This window comes from Impatiens glandulifera, chromosome 7 (genome assembly GCF_907164915.1).
Source record: "Impatiens glandulifera chromosome 7, dImpGla2.1, whole genome shotgun sequence".
NCBI classification, from domain to species: domain Eukaryota; kingdom Viridiplantae; phylum Streptophyta; class Magnoliopsida; order Ericales; family Balsaminaceae; genus Impatiens; species Impatiens glandulifera.
The window spans coordinates 10420013-10437602 of record NC_061868.1 but is presented as its reverse complement, the minus strand read 5'-3'; the positions used below and the strand labels follow the sequence as shown (position 1 = coordinate 10437602).

Sequence of the window (17590 nt, the reverse complement as noted above, 5' to 3'; positions counted from 1 at the left end):
ATGGTGAATGTTCTTGCCATTCTTCTTGTCGTCCTCATTGTTTCCATTGTGGTGACTATGTTTCTTCTCTTCTTAGTAACCAGTTGGAAGGAGAAGAAACATCATGACCTAAAAATTGGCAAAGGGAAATTAAGTTCTTTCTATTATTCCGGCCAAACCTATGGAGGTGCTGGCAGTAATACATTTAAAGGGGATTCCGGTGGCGGTGGCGGCGGTGATGGTGGTAGAGCTGACATGATAGCGGGAGCAATTGCTACACAAGCTTTTGTCGGCATAACCATGGATGGAGATAGCGGAAGTGCGTTCCATAGTAGTGGTCATGACGGTGGGTTCCATAGTAGTGGTCATGGCGGTGGGTTCCATAGTAGTGGTGGTGGCGGCGATGGTGGCGATGGTGGCGATGGCGGTGATGGTGGTGGTGGCGGTGGTGGTGGCGGCTTTGGTGGTGGTTATTGAGAAAAGTTAACAGTTAATTTTGTTTAGTAAAAATAAAGACTTAGTCATCCGATTTTGTTGATTGATTAAGTCATGAGTTAGTTAGACATTAGTTAGTAAATAGATTTAAATTAAGTGTTTCAATTAATTAGCTTAATGGAAGGCTCTTAATGAGATTATAAAGTTTTACAAAGTTAATTAATTAGAGATCCTTTTCTTCTGCCGATATAGTTGTTTCAACTTTTATTTTTATTATTAGAATAGAGGTCATGCAAGTTTTACCTTTGATCTTATGAGAAACTATTATCTAATTTACTTGATAGCAACTAAATGAATTATGGTTTTATGAAAAAAAAAAACATTGACTAATGTTGATTTAAAAAAAATCTACCTAATATGTTTTAATTCGAAGAAAGCTAGTATAATTGTGTTTTGTATCTTATATTTCATCAAAATATATCAAATCTGCATGACTAAAGAGAAGACTAAAAATTAAGACTAAAGAGAATACTAAATTTAATCTCAAGGATGGATATTGTTTGAGAAAGAAATAATGATTTTACCAAATGAAAAATGGTGGCATATATATGGTTATTTATGCATTAAGTAAACAATAATATATTAATATTTGTTTTCTTGTCTTTTCAGTAATCTGTAAAGTTTTTTTATCTAATAAAATAAAAAGTAAATAAAATATTTATATTTTCATATAATCCCATAATATAAATATTGCTATGTTAGAAAAAATTGAACAATATTTGGATTATGGGAATATATATAGACCCTAACCTAGCTAGCTATGTGGTCAAGCAAAATTAATCGTTCTTCGTATATAGGTTTCCATAGTCCAAAATAGCCACTTCAAAAAGGTTCATTGCTCCCACTTAGAATACGATTAGTCTGGTAGGGCTATATTTACCGGATAAATTGATAAGTCGAGCATTCCTGGTCCACCAAGCGAAATCAGTGGTTTCTTAGTCACGACCAGTTAAAGTTCCATTAAGAGCAGAAACTCCTAAAGAAATATAAGATTTTAACGAGGCGATCTTGAGCCACCATACAAGTATGGATACCTCCGTTTAAGAGAATATTTTTAGTGTAAAATATGTAAATCCATGATTATATATACTCATATAAAATTAATATGCAGGCTATTTGTACGGATTATTTAGTAAATAATTATTTGTGGAGCCATTGTCGTGTCAATCGGACTACGAAAATAATTAATTTTGGGTTTTAAATAAATAATAAAATAACAAAAAATTATATTTAAATAATTAAATATAATATTGATATATTTTGAGTATATTAAATTAATGATTAATTTTAGAGTCATCGTCATGTCGATCAAATTCTGAAAAAAATAATTTCGGTTTAGAATAAGCTAAAATGTATAAAATAAATTATATATTAATATATAGATGAATTTATTTTTGTATTAATGTGTTTATTTTGTTTTGTATGTATTTTGGAAAATGGAAGAAATTAAGAATAAAAAATATTGACCGACCAAGAGCTCGACCGAGCGTCTATTCTTGACGTTTTTCAAATGTTCTTCAACAGAATTCCGGATGACTTGGTCCAAACTGTGTGGAGCCTTGATAATTTCTTCAAATACGCTTTTTCTTACTCGTTTTAATTTTGAATTTAGCTCTATAAAGTGTTGTAGAAATGTATGGGAGATTATAAATTGAATTTGCTAGCACATTCGACTAATAAACAACCACGAATTCTCCAACGAGGATAGAACAAGTATCGGTCAAAAAGAGCCAAAATCGAAATTCCGAGAGTTTGGCTGACCTAATTTAAAAAAAGCCAAAATCGAAATTCCCAGAGTTCGGCTAAGATTTTTTGTCGTATTTTTTACCGCACCTTATAAATACCCTAGGCCACCTGCCATAAAAAAAATATATAGTTGCCTAGACTCCCATATCCCAAATTTTATTTTTCAAAGTAAAATAACTAAATTTGTCTCCTTAGTACTTTAATCAAATTATTTTGCTTTAGAATTTGTGGCTAGCTTCATAAGAATATTCATAATCTTTATAAGGAATCCTATTATTATTATTTTTTTAATTTCAATTTCAATAAAGAGTAGATTGTCATTTCTTTAATTTCTATGCATGTGTGGTGTTTGAATTATCAAATTAAATTTGCACATTGTTAATTAAATTGTTTTAGAAGCTTGATGTGTTCATATAATTACAAAATTCATATCCAATCAAAAACGTCCAGATTGATGATTTAATTTATAAAATTGTTACTTGATCTTTTGGTTTAAGGGAAAGACTTTAAAAGATGTATAATTTTATATATTAATGGAATGAAATACTTGCCGCTCCTAAAAACACCTTTTGATTTGATTAAATAAAATAAAGAAAATTTATTCAAAAAATTTAATTTTCATGTTTGATTGATGTTATAGATGTGATTATGTTGTTATACTGCTGTTAAAAAAAACTCTAAATTCATATTTTGTTCGGCTAAATAGAGAAAATATCTAGATTTTCAGTCAATCGACCGAGAAAACTAACCAACCCCATTCACCCGACCGCATTTTCCATGTAGCCTAGCGTGTTTTCTAGTCAAACTCATGCATTCGACCACATTTCCAGCTCTCGCTAGATTTCCGACCGAAAAATTTAGCCACGACCAAGAAAATCACCCATGACCGAGAAATAGAGGCAATAGTTTGGCCTTTGATTTGGACCCGGTTCAACCAGCCTAGTTCATGCTTAATGTTTGTTTATTTGTAATTTTTGTGTTTGTTTGGTTTATTTTTGTATTTTATTTTTTTTTTCTATGTTTTAATTAATTGCTAAAAATAAAATATAAATAAAATTCACAAAAATAATATTTTCAACGAAAATTTGAAATTTTTTCCAAATAAGGGCCGGCTGAAAATCTCAATTTTCCTCAACTCTACATAGTCATATTGAAATCAAAAATATTTTCTATCCTATTATCGGGTTTTCATAATTTTCTGAACACTTTGAATTTTTCGACACTTTTCAAAGGTTCTGGACATATTTTGAGATATGTAATATTTCTTTGATGCATGTGTATGAGCTTTATCTAATACTTCTTTCTTTGTTTTGGAGAATTTCTACATACTTGTACATATGTTTGTTTTTGTATTATTCTTTATATTTGTAACAAAAGTTGAAAGAACCACACAAATATGAATAAGGAAAAATCAATAAAATGTAAAATGTAAAACTATATTCTAAAAAGTCTAAAATTGCCGTAGTAAAGTCCATCTATTTTGACGGGCGTTGTAAGAGATAACATTATTAGCCATTTTCTACACATAACCAAGCATAAAACTCATAAATAAAATCTATAATTTTTGGTGTTTATACACCATAATCATCTTTTCCTAATTTTGCGAGAAAAATTAGGTGGCAACTTTTTGTTGTGGATTTTATTCTTAAAATAGAAAAAAAAACTAAAAGAGACCTATGTAAACCCGTCATTTTATTCTTATTCTCGTTTGAAATTCAACAAGAACGTATGTTTTGGGGTAGATTATAAAGTCTAATTTATTTCACCAGATTTTTTCAATCATTTAAACTTTCAATAAACATTTTTAAGCGACTAGAAAATCCAGAAAAATTGAGAAATTTTATCTTGTACAATATATTAAACCTCTTTAGGGTAATACCCTTAGGAACATGAACAAAATATTACTTTACCGAATTTATTACTTTATTAATATAATAATATTTTATTACGTTATCGATAAAGTAATATTTTATTACTTTACCGAAGTTTTATACAGTATATACATTATTACAATACAATACATTATGTTTAAAAACAAGAATCAATCATATGCAAATTGTTTTCGGCATTGCTTGTCAGCAAATTGAAAGTTGTTGGTCGTTATTGTCTTTTATACAATTAGGGCTTATTTAACTATTAATGGGCTTAGACTTAAATGTGTAAGTAGTTTAAGACTTCTAAACTTAAATGTGTAAGTAGTTTAAGACTTCTAAGCTAATTTACTCCTTTAAAATGATTGTTTGCAAAGATTTATATACAACACTTAAGGCTTAAAACTTTTTCTCTTTAACAAATATTATTATACTTCTAAGTTTTTCCTAAATTTCACTTGTTCATCATTGTTCTTAGAAAATCCGATAATCGAAACCAATATTTGGTATTAGAGCCTATATGAAGATCATGCCATCGACAAGATCAACTAGAGATGCGGCGACAATGAAGATCAGAAGAGAAGAGAAGGGAATGTGGCGCTCTCATATCTGTCACTCACAAAGAGTAACTACTCAGTGTGGGCGTTGAAGATTCGAGTAAACTTACAAGCACACAAAAGTGTGGGAAGCCATGTGTACGCGTTTAAAAATGTCCACCCCGAAAATCAATTTTTTCGACTTTTAAGAAAAAAATATAAAATATAAATATCTCTTTGAAAATTTTGAAATAAAATTAAATCAAATCGGGAAATTGTTTAAAAATCAGTTTATGACTAAAGAGTGGCCACCTAATTTTTCTTACAAAATTAGGATAAATAAATAAATTATTGGCATGTAAAATAATAACGCATTTGAAAAGAGATTCTTTAGGGGTTCGGTGTTTGGTTACACATGAAAAAGGGCTTTGGCTATGTCTCACATACAAATTGTTTTCAGCATTGTTTGTCAATAAATTGAAAGTTGTTGGTTCGTTATTGTATTTTATGCAATTAAGGCTTATTTAATTATTAATGTGCTTAGACTTAAATGTATAAATAGCTTAGGACTTCTAAGCTAATTTACTCCTTTAAAATGATTATTTGTAAAGGTTGATATACAACACTTAAGACTTTTAAAACTTTTTCTCTTTAACAAATATTATTATACTTCCCAGTTTTCCTTAATTTCCTTTGTTCATCATTGTTCTTAGAAGATCCGATAATCGGAACTAATATTTGGTATTAGAGCCTATATGAATAACATGTCATCGACAAGATCAACTAAAGATGCATCGACAATGAATATCAGAAAAGAAGGGAATGTGACGCTCTCATATCTGTTACTCACGAAGAGTAACTACTCGGTGTGGGCGTTGAAGATGCGGGTAAACTTACAAACACAAAAGTATGAGAAGCCTTGTGTACGCGTTTAAAAACGTCCACCCCGAAAATCAATTTTTTCCACTTTTAAGAAAAAAATATAAAATATACATATCTCTTTAAAAATTTTGAAATAAAATTAAATCAAATCGGGAAATTATTTAAAAACCAGTTTGTGACTAAAGAGTGACCACCTAAATTTTCATACAAAATTAGGATAAATAAATAAATTATTGGAATGTAAGATAATAACACCTTTGTAAAGAGATTCTTTAGGGGTTTCGATGTTTGATTACACGTAAAAAGGGAATTTGGCGCTATGTGTCGTATGCCTACTAAAAAACAGACTCTACTTCTAATATTTTGACCAATTTTAAAAGATATTTTACACTTATATTATTTATTTGTCCATTCTTATTCTTTCTAAAATATATAGTAATAATATTAAAATAAGTATTCACAAATAAATAAACGTGAGAAAATAACTTTTTTTTATTATATTCATAAATAAAATTTATGATTATAAATAAATCAACTCACAATTTTTGGAGTTTTTATATTTGGGACAAAAAAAAATTAAAACAAATATTTAAAAGAAATAAATCAAAAAAATTTATTTTAATTAAAAATATTATATTTATTTTTGATTTTTTTATAAAATGGTACAATGTTATTTAAGTGAAATAAATAAGAAAAATAAAATAAAACATAAACAAACCGTGAGTTGTGGGTTGGTCAACGAATTTCATCTTCAACCTCCCCGTTGCTGCAAATCATGTGGTTTCCTGTGATATCTTTGGGGTTGTAGTTCTTGAACAAAGAGCTCAAGAACGACAAACCCGTTTTTCCAATTTCACAATTTAAAGTTGAGTATTTTCAATATAAATTAAATAGAATAAATTTATTTCAACAAAAGAAACAACTTTTAAATTATGTTAGTAAGATTTTCAATTAACAATTTAAATTTAAGGAAATTAAATTGTAACTTAAATATATAAAACTTGTAAGCATGAAAATTTGAAATAGCCTAATTTAAAATTAACATTATTAAATTATAATAATATTTTGAATTTTTAAATTTAAAATAACTCAAAAAGATATTAAAGATCAAATTATGGTTAATTATTCTGACAATTAAACTCTACTTAGTAAAATTAAATAAATTCCAAAAATAATTTGAAGTTAAAATATTGTATTTATTTTACCCAAATTGAACCTTGGAAGGGTTGAAATTATTTAATTATGATTTTAAACATAAATTATGTATATTTATGGCTTAAAACAATTAAATAAATACCCAAAATACCAAAAAAATAAAAATAATGGACATAATTTTTATTATGTTTCTAAAAATAAATTTTGTGAAATTTTTGGTGAAGAAAAACACAAGAAAGAGATTAAAATCCGATTTCAAATAACTCTTTTTTATATAAAAAATAAAACATATAATCGGGTGTAGCCGAAAATGAGAAATTAAATTACAGTATGTTCATGGACCATCAGATGAGCACCTGGGCATCATCGAACGCTCAGGAAGACGCCACGCACCCCGCTGTAGTAGAGGCACGCGCGCGCCCGGTCCATACGGAAGCAACTAAACGTCAAGCTCGTTAGCTGAGATTCTCAAATGCGGACGAATCTCCAACGGAACATAACAATATGTTTTTTTAAACAAAACAATATCCTTTTGTTCGTCTTTCCCGATCGAAGCTATAGATTGAAAATTTTAGGTTGAACAAAGAGAATAATAAATGTAGACTCTCATACCAAGATAAGTTAAAGAGAGTAGTTAGTGTTTCTTATTAACAAGCTTAAATAAATTGAATGTAATGAAAGAGTTTATATAATTAGTGATTACATTAGACTAAAATGTTTTTAAGTGCTAATAAGATAATAAAAGTAATATATATTTAACACGATCATGTCTTTTTTTTTCAGGATACAAGGCAAAGTATTATAACTTTAATATCGAAAAAAAAAATTACACGATTGAACCCGAGAACGCTCCATTCATCATCTGGTGTTCATTATCATACCAATCGTGTTGATTTTGTAACGCTACCCAATTTCTCAAAACACACTTGATGGCGTCTCAACATACAACTATACACGTGGCGATTCATGATCAAATAGTCGTCAATATATGCTTAGGAATAAAATATTGAGATGCTGCTACAATGCTTTAGAGGTCGGAATTTATGGATTTATAATCAAATGACATCTTTAATATAAATTAAAATAATGTGGTTTAATAATAAAATCATGTATATGAATATATTTGATAGGGTCAAAAACAATAGTAGAAGGAGGTTGAATACTGTTGTTCTATTTTTCACTTAAATGCGATTTTAATCCTATTAGGGATTGAAAATCTGTTTCTATTCTTGGATAAATCGTAGCAAGCTCTTGAACGATTTCAAGTGCAGAAATGCTTCCAAGATTTGAAACGATAGATATAAGACTGAATGAAGCAATGAAAAGACAACACACAATCTTATGGATGTTCGGAGATAACTCCTACGTCACCCCTTCTTCTATTTCCAGAATGATTCCACTAGAAGACTTTGATTTGTATAGCCTCTACACAACCTACTCAGATCACAAGTCTTAACGCTTGCATGTCTGAACTTCTAGCTCTCACACCACCGTGTTGAATAGACCACTATCTGTTCAACTTATACAAAATAAGTAAAATGATTTTCGAATGATACAAAATATTATTGCTTAACGTATATCATCTCGTGTATGCGTAACGTTGTCACTTGCAAAAGACTTAGTCGAGAGAGAGTGCTTCGGATGAACGAGTGCGCGAACTAGAGAGTCAACCGTTGTTCTCCGATGCCTTTTTATATTTGAAGCATGACAACAGTCAAATTCATTTTGTTGATACGTGGCAATAGTACATTTGTCGTATGTCTGGCGTACGTGATTTTAGTGCGCAGAAGAATGAAATATTCGTTTATCGTTTTGCATGTCAGATTTGAGAGCTGATTGTATATTTTATCGTATTCAGCTGATGTGGAACTTAGCTGATAGCGAGCTCTACTGATGAGCTACTCTACTGATAGTGAACTCAGCTGTTGAATAGTTCTGCTGATGAACTCAGCTGTTGAACAGTTCTGTTGATGAGCTACTCTATTGATGGATTAGCTCAACTGATAGCGAGTCTATTGTTGGCAACTCTGCTACCAGCGAACTCTACTGATGACGAGCTCAGCTGATAACGTGTCTGCTGACAACTCTATTGCCAGCGAACTCTGTTGTTTGGAGTAACTCTGATACCAACAAACTCTGTTGTTTGAGTAACTCTGTTGATAGCGAGTGTGCTGATGGCAGCTCTGCTGTTAGTGAGTCTTCAGTTTTACCTACGCGTTAACATTGCTGAACTTAGTTTTATTCATTCATCAAAACCATGTATGTTCATTTTAATTATCATAAATTTATTTTAATCAATTAAAATGTTTTTCATAATTCAACTTAATTTAATAATTTCATTTTTTTATTTAACATCGCCTTTAACTTAATTTAACAATATTTATTAATCCAACTTAATTTAATAATTTCTTTTTTTATATTTAACATCGCCTTTAACTTAATTTAACAATATTTATTAGAAATATAAAATGAAAATATTTTATTTACTAAGTGAGTGAACTGTAGAAAACTAAGACAAAATTAATTTTAAGGTCATGGTTAATAATTTAAATTACTATTATTTTCACTCTATCTTCCATTATCAACACTATTATCAACACTATGATTCAGGAGAAAAAAAATCTGAATGAATTCAAGTACTTACTCATTTAATTTAATGAATTCTAAAATTTTATAATTTTGTTTAATTTAAATAAAAATTATTAAATGCAATAACATATCAAATCCAAATTTATATTTTTTAAATGTTTTATCTTATTCAACTATACATTTATTATCAAACATAATTATAAATATATATATAAATTATTTCTCAATTTGTTAATTATATATATATATATATATAAAAGGAGCACAACTCATTCTTTATGTGTATAAATAAGGTTGAAATGTCGAATTGAGACTCTTTATTAGAGTCAATTAAGATTTCATATTTATTTTTTCAAATCTCATAATTTGCTACTCTTTTAAACAACATTAACTCACTATTTAGGTGTTATTTATATATAAATAAATAAATAAAAGATTTATGTCACTCATTCAACTACCGAATTTTAATGAAATAAAAGTTTTGACTATTTATATTCTCAAAATTTGACTCGATATAATTGTTTTGTCAACCCTACTAAATCCCAAAAATATGGTTTGTTGAGCTTCTCATGTTCAAATGAACAATATATTTATATCATATTTAGAAACACTTTCAAAATAATTAGTTATAATATTAAAATTATATAAATTAAAAAATGTAAAAATATCTAATTAAGTTAAATTATAATTTAAAATATTATCTAATCCAAATAAATATATAACTATGATATTAGAAATTTCAAATAAATTTATTCGAGAAATATTTCTAAATGGATTACGATAGTAGTCATAAATAAGGACAAAAATGTGTAGTTCAATTGGTTAGAGTATCTCTTTAATAAACGTAGAGGTCTTGAGTTCAACTCTCAAAAAGATTCATCTTTGTTTTTTTCTCTCTAAACATCTCAACAAGATTCATCTTTGTTTTTTTCTCTCTAAACATCTCAACAAGTGATTTTTAAGTACGGGTATGAACTATATTGATAAGGGAAGTTTTCAACTTGAAACAAGGATCTTTCCATCTATTTATATATATATATATATATATATATATATATATATATTTTATACCATCTTTGTTATCATTATAATCATCCACCATCAATTCTCTTCACCTCCTTGATCATAACATTTTCTTCATGTAATATATTGTTGACATTGATGATTGCTTCTTCTTACTACTTTTTATTTTGAAAATGATTCATGAAAAATTATATAAATGACAATCGTTTAAGCTTAACGACAAAAATATTACAAAATTGAAAAAAAATATTTATAAAAAAGCACCGAATACAAAATAGTTCATCAATAATAAAACAAAAAAAACAAATTTTAATGAGCACGGATATCTTTAAGAAGTCAATATCTAATTTCTCATAATTCTAAAATCCTAATGCTTCATAATATTCTTTATCATATTATTTATTTTTATATTTCTCATATCTAGTCTATCTTTGCTATCATGGCGAAGTGAGCTTTATTCGGACCTCAAATATATATATTTATTTAAAGTAGAAATGTAAAATTATCTCATAATTTTTTTTTAAAAATTATTTATTTATTTCTCCACTTAAAAAAAACAACAAAACCCACATCATTCATAGATTTTATACATAAATTTTCCTTTATGTTTTTAAGCACTTTCCAAAAAAATTGCAAACTTATCACAACTCTAATGACAGAATCTTTTCCTGATTGTAATCATTTAACACCAATTTCTGTGTGCCCTCACTATCTCTAACTACATCTTCGTCAACAACGTTTTTTCAAAAGCGATCAATTCAATCTCACATGTATATATTTTTACTTCACAACGCCTTAAAATAGAGGCTTTCTAAACGACGACATTTTGAACTTTCCCTAAATGCAATAGGGAAGTGCCCAAAACATTCTCTCTTGTTTAAAATGGTCATTCAATTTCTTTTTTTTTTTGGAAAAAATTCGACTTCTTTTATACAATAGGTATTGGGTATTGATTAATAATTACGGATTTTATACGGATAGGCTATTCTCGGGTCTTCATAGGTAAATTTCTGATGGGAAAATGTATTTTTTTTTTAAACAGAACACTTTCCAACTGATTGAGTTTAAGAGATGAGCGAAACATAATAAAATCAAAACGATAATACAAGACAAGTTTTAGCGTGAAAAATATTTATTTAAATTGAGATCGAGTAAAAAAATTACAGGATTAGTCAGACCATTTAACAATCCACTATCATCAACAAGGTTACAAAAATAAGTTCACTCTAGTTATAATCAAACTAGAGTCACTAATCAATTTCCTCAAGATCACACAACAATTTTGACAAATAATAACAAAGAGCAGAAAGAGTAAAATCAATTAACTTTATCGATTCTACCATTCTGCAGGTTTCTTTTAAACTAAATTAGAAGCCTTAGAAAACATATATCTTCACCGTTCAAAACGTAGCCCCATAAATAATCAACAAGCTGTCAACTTTTGAAGTCGATCAAACAGTGCAAACTCCGACAAATGAAAATATTCTTCGGCTGCTACCTCAAACCCTTGAATCTGTTTTTGTTTGGATCACTCTTGTTGTTCTCAAAACCAAGTTAACCTAAATGAAAAATAATGTTCTTCACATTATATACCGTGGCCAAATAAAACCACACTAAATTGGGTATCTCCTACTAGGAGGACAAAACTAACAATTCCAACGAAATATTTTTGAATATTGGTTTTTTTATTAAGTTTAATTTAATTCCTGAATTTGGCAATGAGCTGTTGGAATTTGGATACATTTGGTTGCAATCAAGCCCAACTATTTTTTTTTTAAACAGATCCTTTTTCTTATTTTTATTAATTTAATTTGTTTATAATATTTATATTTATTATTATTATTATTATGATTATTATTTATAAGATAGATAATTTGAAACACAATATTAGAGATTAATCTATTAAAGTTAATGAGCCTATATAAATATTTTAAAATAATTTCATTATACAAAATTCAAGAAATTATAAATCGAGAGGTTAAAATAAATGTATATCCAAAGTTTATTTGACTAAAATATAAAATTAAACAAATGTAGAAGAAATTGAAAAGTATAGTGGATTATTCTTTGGTTGAATTGTGATAGATTTTGAATATGATCTAAGCAATTATTTCTCATCATTTTCATTTATAATATTATCTCTATTTAAAAACACTAAAATTCAAAATGGCAAGATTAGACCAAATTAAAGAATGTAGATAAAATATCTTATTCTAACTTAATTTTATATTTGTTGACTGTTCTAATTCAAATGGTACGCAGTAATCAAATAGACGCGGTATGAGTAAAGATGAGGTATCAAAGTCAAAGAAAACATCTTGTTAACGAGGTCCGATTGATCTCTATATATAAGTAATTGTCATAAGGAGAAGTATATAGTATTAATTCATTAATTATAAATTAAATATTTCATCTTAATTAATCGAAAGAAAAGAAAGACATGGCAGGACCCGGAAACGCTCCGTTCATTATCATACCGGTCGTGTTTGCTTCTATAGTGTTGATTTTTATTCTCTGTGCATGCCTTAACCGCCTGAAGGACGACCGGAGAAAGTCCAAATTCTTTTCCTCCGCCCAAACTCACGGAGGAGCACACATGATGGCGGCTAATGATCATACAGGCGACGATTTTGTCGGGATCGACATGCCTGGGGGAGGCGGATATGATGGTGGTGGCGCAGGAGGAGGAGGCGGATATGATGGTGGTGGCGGAGGCGGAGGAGGAGGCGGTGATGGAGGTGGAGGTGGAGGTGATAGTGGCGGCGGAGGAGGTGGTGGTGGAGGTGGAGGCTGCTAATCTTTATTCAAACTCTTTCAAGACTAATAGAATCCCATTAGTTTATTTATTCTCATGTAATTATTATTAAGAGTTTGTTTCATTATTGATTATATGTATATTTTTGTATATATAAAAGTAAATTATTTGAATAAAATGAGTTTTTCAAGTATAATAAAATCTATATTTTTAATATACCCAAACTTTCATCAACATCTCATATTCACGGTTGGTTCCGATTATCGAATCTTCTAAGAACAATGATGAAGAAAGGAAAATAAAGAAAAACTAGGAATAACAATGATATATATATGTTGAAGATTAAAAATTTTAAGAATTTTAAGTGTTGCATATTAACCATTGTAAACAACTCTTTTAAATGAGTAGATTAGTCTAGAACCTTAAACTACTTATATATAGAAACAAAAGTCCATTAATAATTAAATAAGCCGCAAAAGGACCAACAACTTTCAAATTTGTTGACAATCAATGCTTAGACTCACAATCTCCCCCGTAAGCTTCATTTGGTTCGAGATCCTTCACGCAGAGTAGATCTCGCATCTCCGCAAATTTGACTCTTGACAATGCCTTGGTTAGAATGTTTGCACGTTGTTCTCTAGTGCGTATGAATCTACGTCGATTTGTCGGTTTTCCACACATTCACGTATGAAGTGGAACCGAGTGTTGATGTGTTTGATACATCCATGAAACACCGGACTCTTCATTAATGTTATTGCAGACTTGTTGTCGATATAGAGTGTTATCGGCCTCAGCTCGCATCTGAGCACTTTTCTTAACAAGTTTCTTAGTCAATGTCCTTGACACAACGCTGCAATAGCTGCCATAAACTCCGCCTCACATGAAGATAAAACAACAGTTCGTTACTTCTGTGATTAGGTGATTAGATTCCCATTGAGATAAAACACCATCCTTCTTTTCCCAAAAAAAAAACACCATCCTTCTAGTGTTTTTTTATCGTCTGTGTCACCGACAAGGTTGTTGTCAGCAAAACCAATGAGTTCTTCAACTTTTTGTCATCTTCTTAACTGAATCTCATAGTTCGTCGTTCCCTTCACGTAACGAAGAATGTGTTTTACTGTCTGTTGGTGTAGAGTGGTAGGTTCCTCCATGCAACGACTCACTATGCCAACTGCATAAGAGATATTGGGTCAAGTGTGCGTCAAGTACCTACACCCGATGATACGCCTATACTCCTTTAGATCCACTAAACTTCCTTCCACATTCTTTCTAAGCTGCAACATTGCTTCCATCGGATACTTGCTCAGGTTGCAATCCTCCATTGCGAACTGTTTCAACACATTCTTCGCATAAGTCGCATGCTTAACCTCGATGTTATCTTTCCTGTGGTCCACTTCGATACTAAGATAGTATGAGAGTAGCCCCTGATCACTTATCTCGAACTCCTTCATCATATTATTTTTGAGCTACTCAACATCCTTGATGCTTGTTGTCAACATATTTGCCAATAATGAGTACTTCTTCTCCATGGTTTCCTATGTACACAACCTTCTCTTGAGAATATTTTACGAAGCTGAAACTCATTATTCACTTGTTAAGACAAGTGTTTCATGCTCTTGGTGCTTGACGTAGTTTGTAGAGAGCCTTGTAAAACTTGTATACCTTGTGCTCTTTATTTTTATTTTGATGAAGTCTTTAGGTTGAGTGACGTAGACTTCTTCTTCGATGTCACCATTGAGAAATGCTGATCTCAAATCCAAATGGTGGATCTCCCATCCACGGTGAACTACGATGGCAAGAATTAGCTTAACTATGTCAAGTTTCACCACCGGTGCAAAGGTCTCCTCAAAGTCAATGCCTTACTTTCTGCACGTAGTCTTTCGTTACCAATCCCGCTTTGTGCTTGAGGATGTTGCATTCACTATCTTTTTTCAACTTGAAAACCCACTTTAACTTGATGGTCTTGTGACCGGGTGGTAAATCGTTGAGCTTCCATGTCTTGTCCTCCTAATAGACTCGAGTTCTTTCTTCATGGATTCATACCACGACTCTTCGGCTACCGCCTTGTGATATGTTGTTGGGTCGTCGGTGGTGAGAAACAATAATTCATCACGATCCATCTCTACCAGTGGTGCCTCCGCATAGACATCTTATATGATTCTGAATTCCATTAGATTTTGTACGAGCTCGTTGTTTTCGTTACACCATTTCTACTTATTCTCCTCCACGAACACAACATCTTTTTTCACAAAGATTTACCTGCAAGCTGGATCAAGAAACCTGTGCGCCTTGTTTCCATCTTCGAACTTCACATTTTTGGTGATCTTCTCGTTGAGCTCATTGAACATCTCTCGATAGCCCGTTATATGATTGATTGCTCCATTGTCAAGGTACGTCACGTCGGTGTGATTATACTCATCACCACTTGCGAGAAGGTTCGCCATAACTTTCTCTTCAATGAGCAAAACCACATTGGGTTCCTCCTTGGACAATTATTGTACTAACTCTTAGAGGTTTGTGTCCTCGTCTTCGGGCAACACATTCGTCACTCCCTCAAAAAACATTAATGCTAGCTCCTTGTCATAGAAGCTAGTGAGGTTTGCCTCATCGTCGATCCTTTTTTTAAGGCACTCAGACGCGTAGTGCTCGTACTTTTGACAAGAGTAACATTTCAATGTGCTCTTGTCTTTGCGGGGCTTGGTGTCTTCTTGTCGAGGTGAACTTTCTTTACGACCTCGCCATCGACCTCGGTTATCTCCACCGTTGCCGCTACGACTCAACGATCTAGAAGAAAAATTGGCTTCTCTGTTTTTCTTCATTCGTGACATCCATTCATTATGTGTGAGATATATGTGCTCCTTCTCTTGGTCTCTATAGCCGTAAAGTCTCTCCTCGACGGTCATATTCTCGAGGTCACAAAATTGCTCGATCGCAGAATGTTATAATAATAATAATATAATAATAATAATGTAATTACATAATTTTGTAAGAAAATGTGTTATTGACAAAGGTTAGCATTAATGATCATATAATAAAAGAACATAATTAAGAAAACAAATATTTTTTTTAACAAACTTAAATTATGATTTTAAAAAAATAATATAATCCTACTTTGTTGTTGATTAATATGTCATTTTAATAAACTATTTATATAAAAAGAAAATTATATACATAAAACAAAACAAAAAAGAAAGTAACATATTATAAGGAATTATAAATTATAAATCATTTTTAAATATATTGGTACTTTTATATTAGAACCAATTCTTAATATAATCTTAAATCTCGTTTAACTTTCTAAACTAACTTAGTTTTTTCATTTATTTCTAAACTAACCTAGTTTTATATTAAACTTATTTTTTTTTAATTTTTTTAATTTTTATTTTTTAAAATTAATTTATTTATTTACATTTAAACTCATTATTATATATATATTTAAATTATTATTTTTATAAATATGATATATTTAAATTATTATGTTTATAAATTAAATTATTTATATTTTGATATATATTTTAAATTATTATTTTTATAAATTTTATTATTTATATTTTAATATATATATATATATCAATTATTAATTTATATAATTTTTTAATAAGAAAATCAATAAGTTCACCAAACACTTCCACCGATGTTTTAGAAAAGATATTCTCTATTGCCATAGCTAAGGATGACAATTTAAAACTGCCCCGCGGTAATCGAATCGAATTGCCCCGTTTGGGTGGTTTTTCCCCGAAACTTAACGGGGATGGAGCCAGGATGGTATTTGTGTCTCTCGTCCCGCCCCGATCTCATCTTGATTCTATCCCGAACACTATAAACACAATTAAATATATAAAATCACTATTATATTTATTTATTCATTATATTTTATAAGAGTTGTAAGTTTATTTTTTTATAATAATATAAAATTTTAATATATTACCATATATATTATATTAAAAAATCTGTTTATATAATTTTATTCTATAATTTTTTTAATTTTTTATAATATTTTATAAATAGTGCCCCGCGGAGATTCCCAAAATAAAAATAGGGCGATGATGATAAATGCATTCCCCTCTCCTAACTGCCTCATTGTCATCCCTAGCCATAACAATATATTTAAATTATTATTTTTCATAAATATTTACTAAATATAATTTTTATTATGAGCAGTCTAATTTAATTTTTTCATTGTATTATTTATCCACGTAGTTAATTTTCTATTATATTGTCTCTTCACAACAAATTTTTATTAGTATTTAACATTTTATAAAATAATAATTTAAAAATCTATCTAAATATAAATAATCAAATTCATTAAAATATAATTTAAAATAATTATCAAAATATAAATAATTTAATTTATACAATTAATAATTTTTTTATCAAGTTTATAAAACTAATAATTTAAATATATATAATATATAATATATATATATATATATATAATAATAATAATGAGTTTAAATTTAAATAAATAAATATATTTAAAAAAAATAAAAATAATAAAAAAAATAAAAATAAAAAAAACTGAGTTTGAATAGTAAATTAGGTTAGTTTGAGAATAAATG

The 17590-nt window shown here is 29.4% G+C and overlaps 2 protein-coding genes across 2 annotated transcripts; both read left to right on the top strand.

Annotated features, from left to right (window-relative positions):
- LOC124946307 (glycine-rich protein 5-like) lies at nucleotides 1–456 on the top strand. Its single transcript, XM_047486870.1, has one exon. It carries the CDS (start codon nucleotides 1–3, stop codon nucleotides 454–456), a length of 456 nt encoding a protein of 151 aa, XP_047342826.1.
- Nucleotides 457–12716: 12260 nt separating this feature from the next.
- Nucleotides 12717–13073, top strand: LOC124946306 (glycine-rich protein DOT1-like). Its single transcript, XM_047486869.1, has one exon. It carries the CDS (start codon nucleotides 12717–12719, stop codon nucleotides 13071–13073), a length of 357 nt encoding a protein of 118 aa, XP_047342825.1.
- The last annotated feature ends 4517 nt before the right edge of the window (nucleotides 13074–17590 follow it).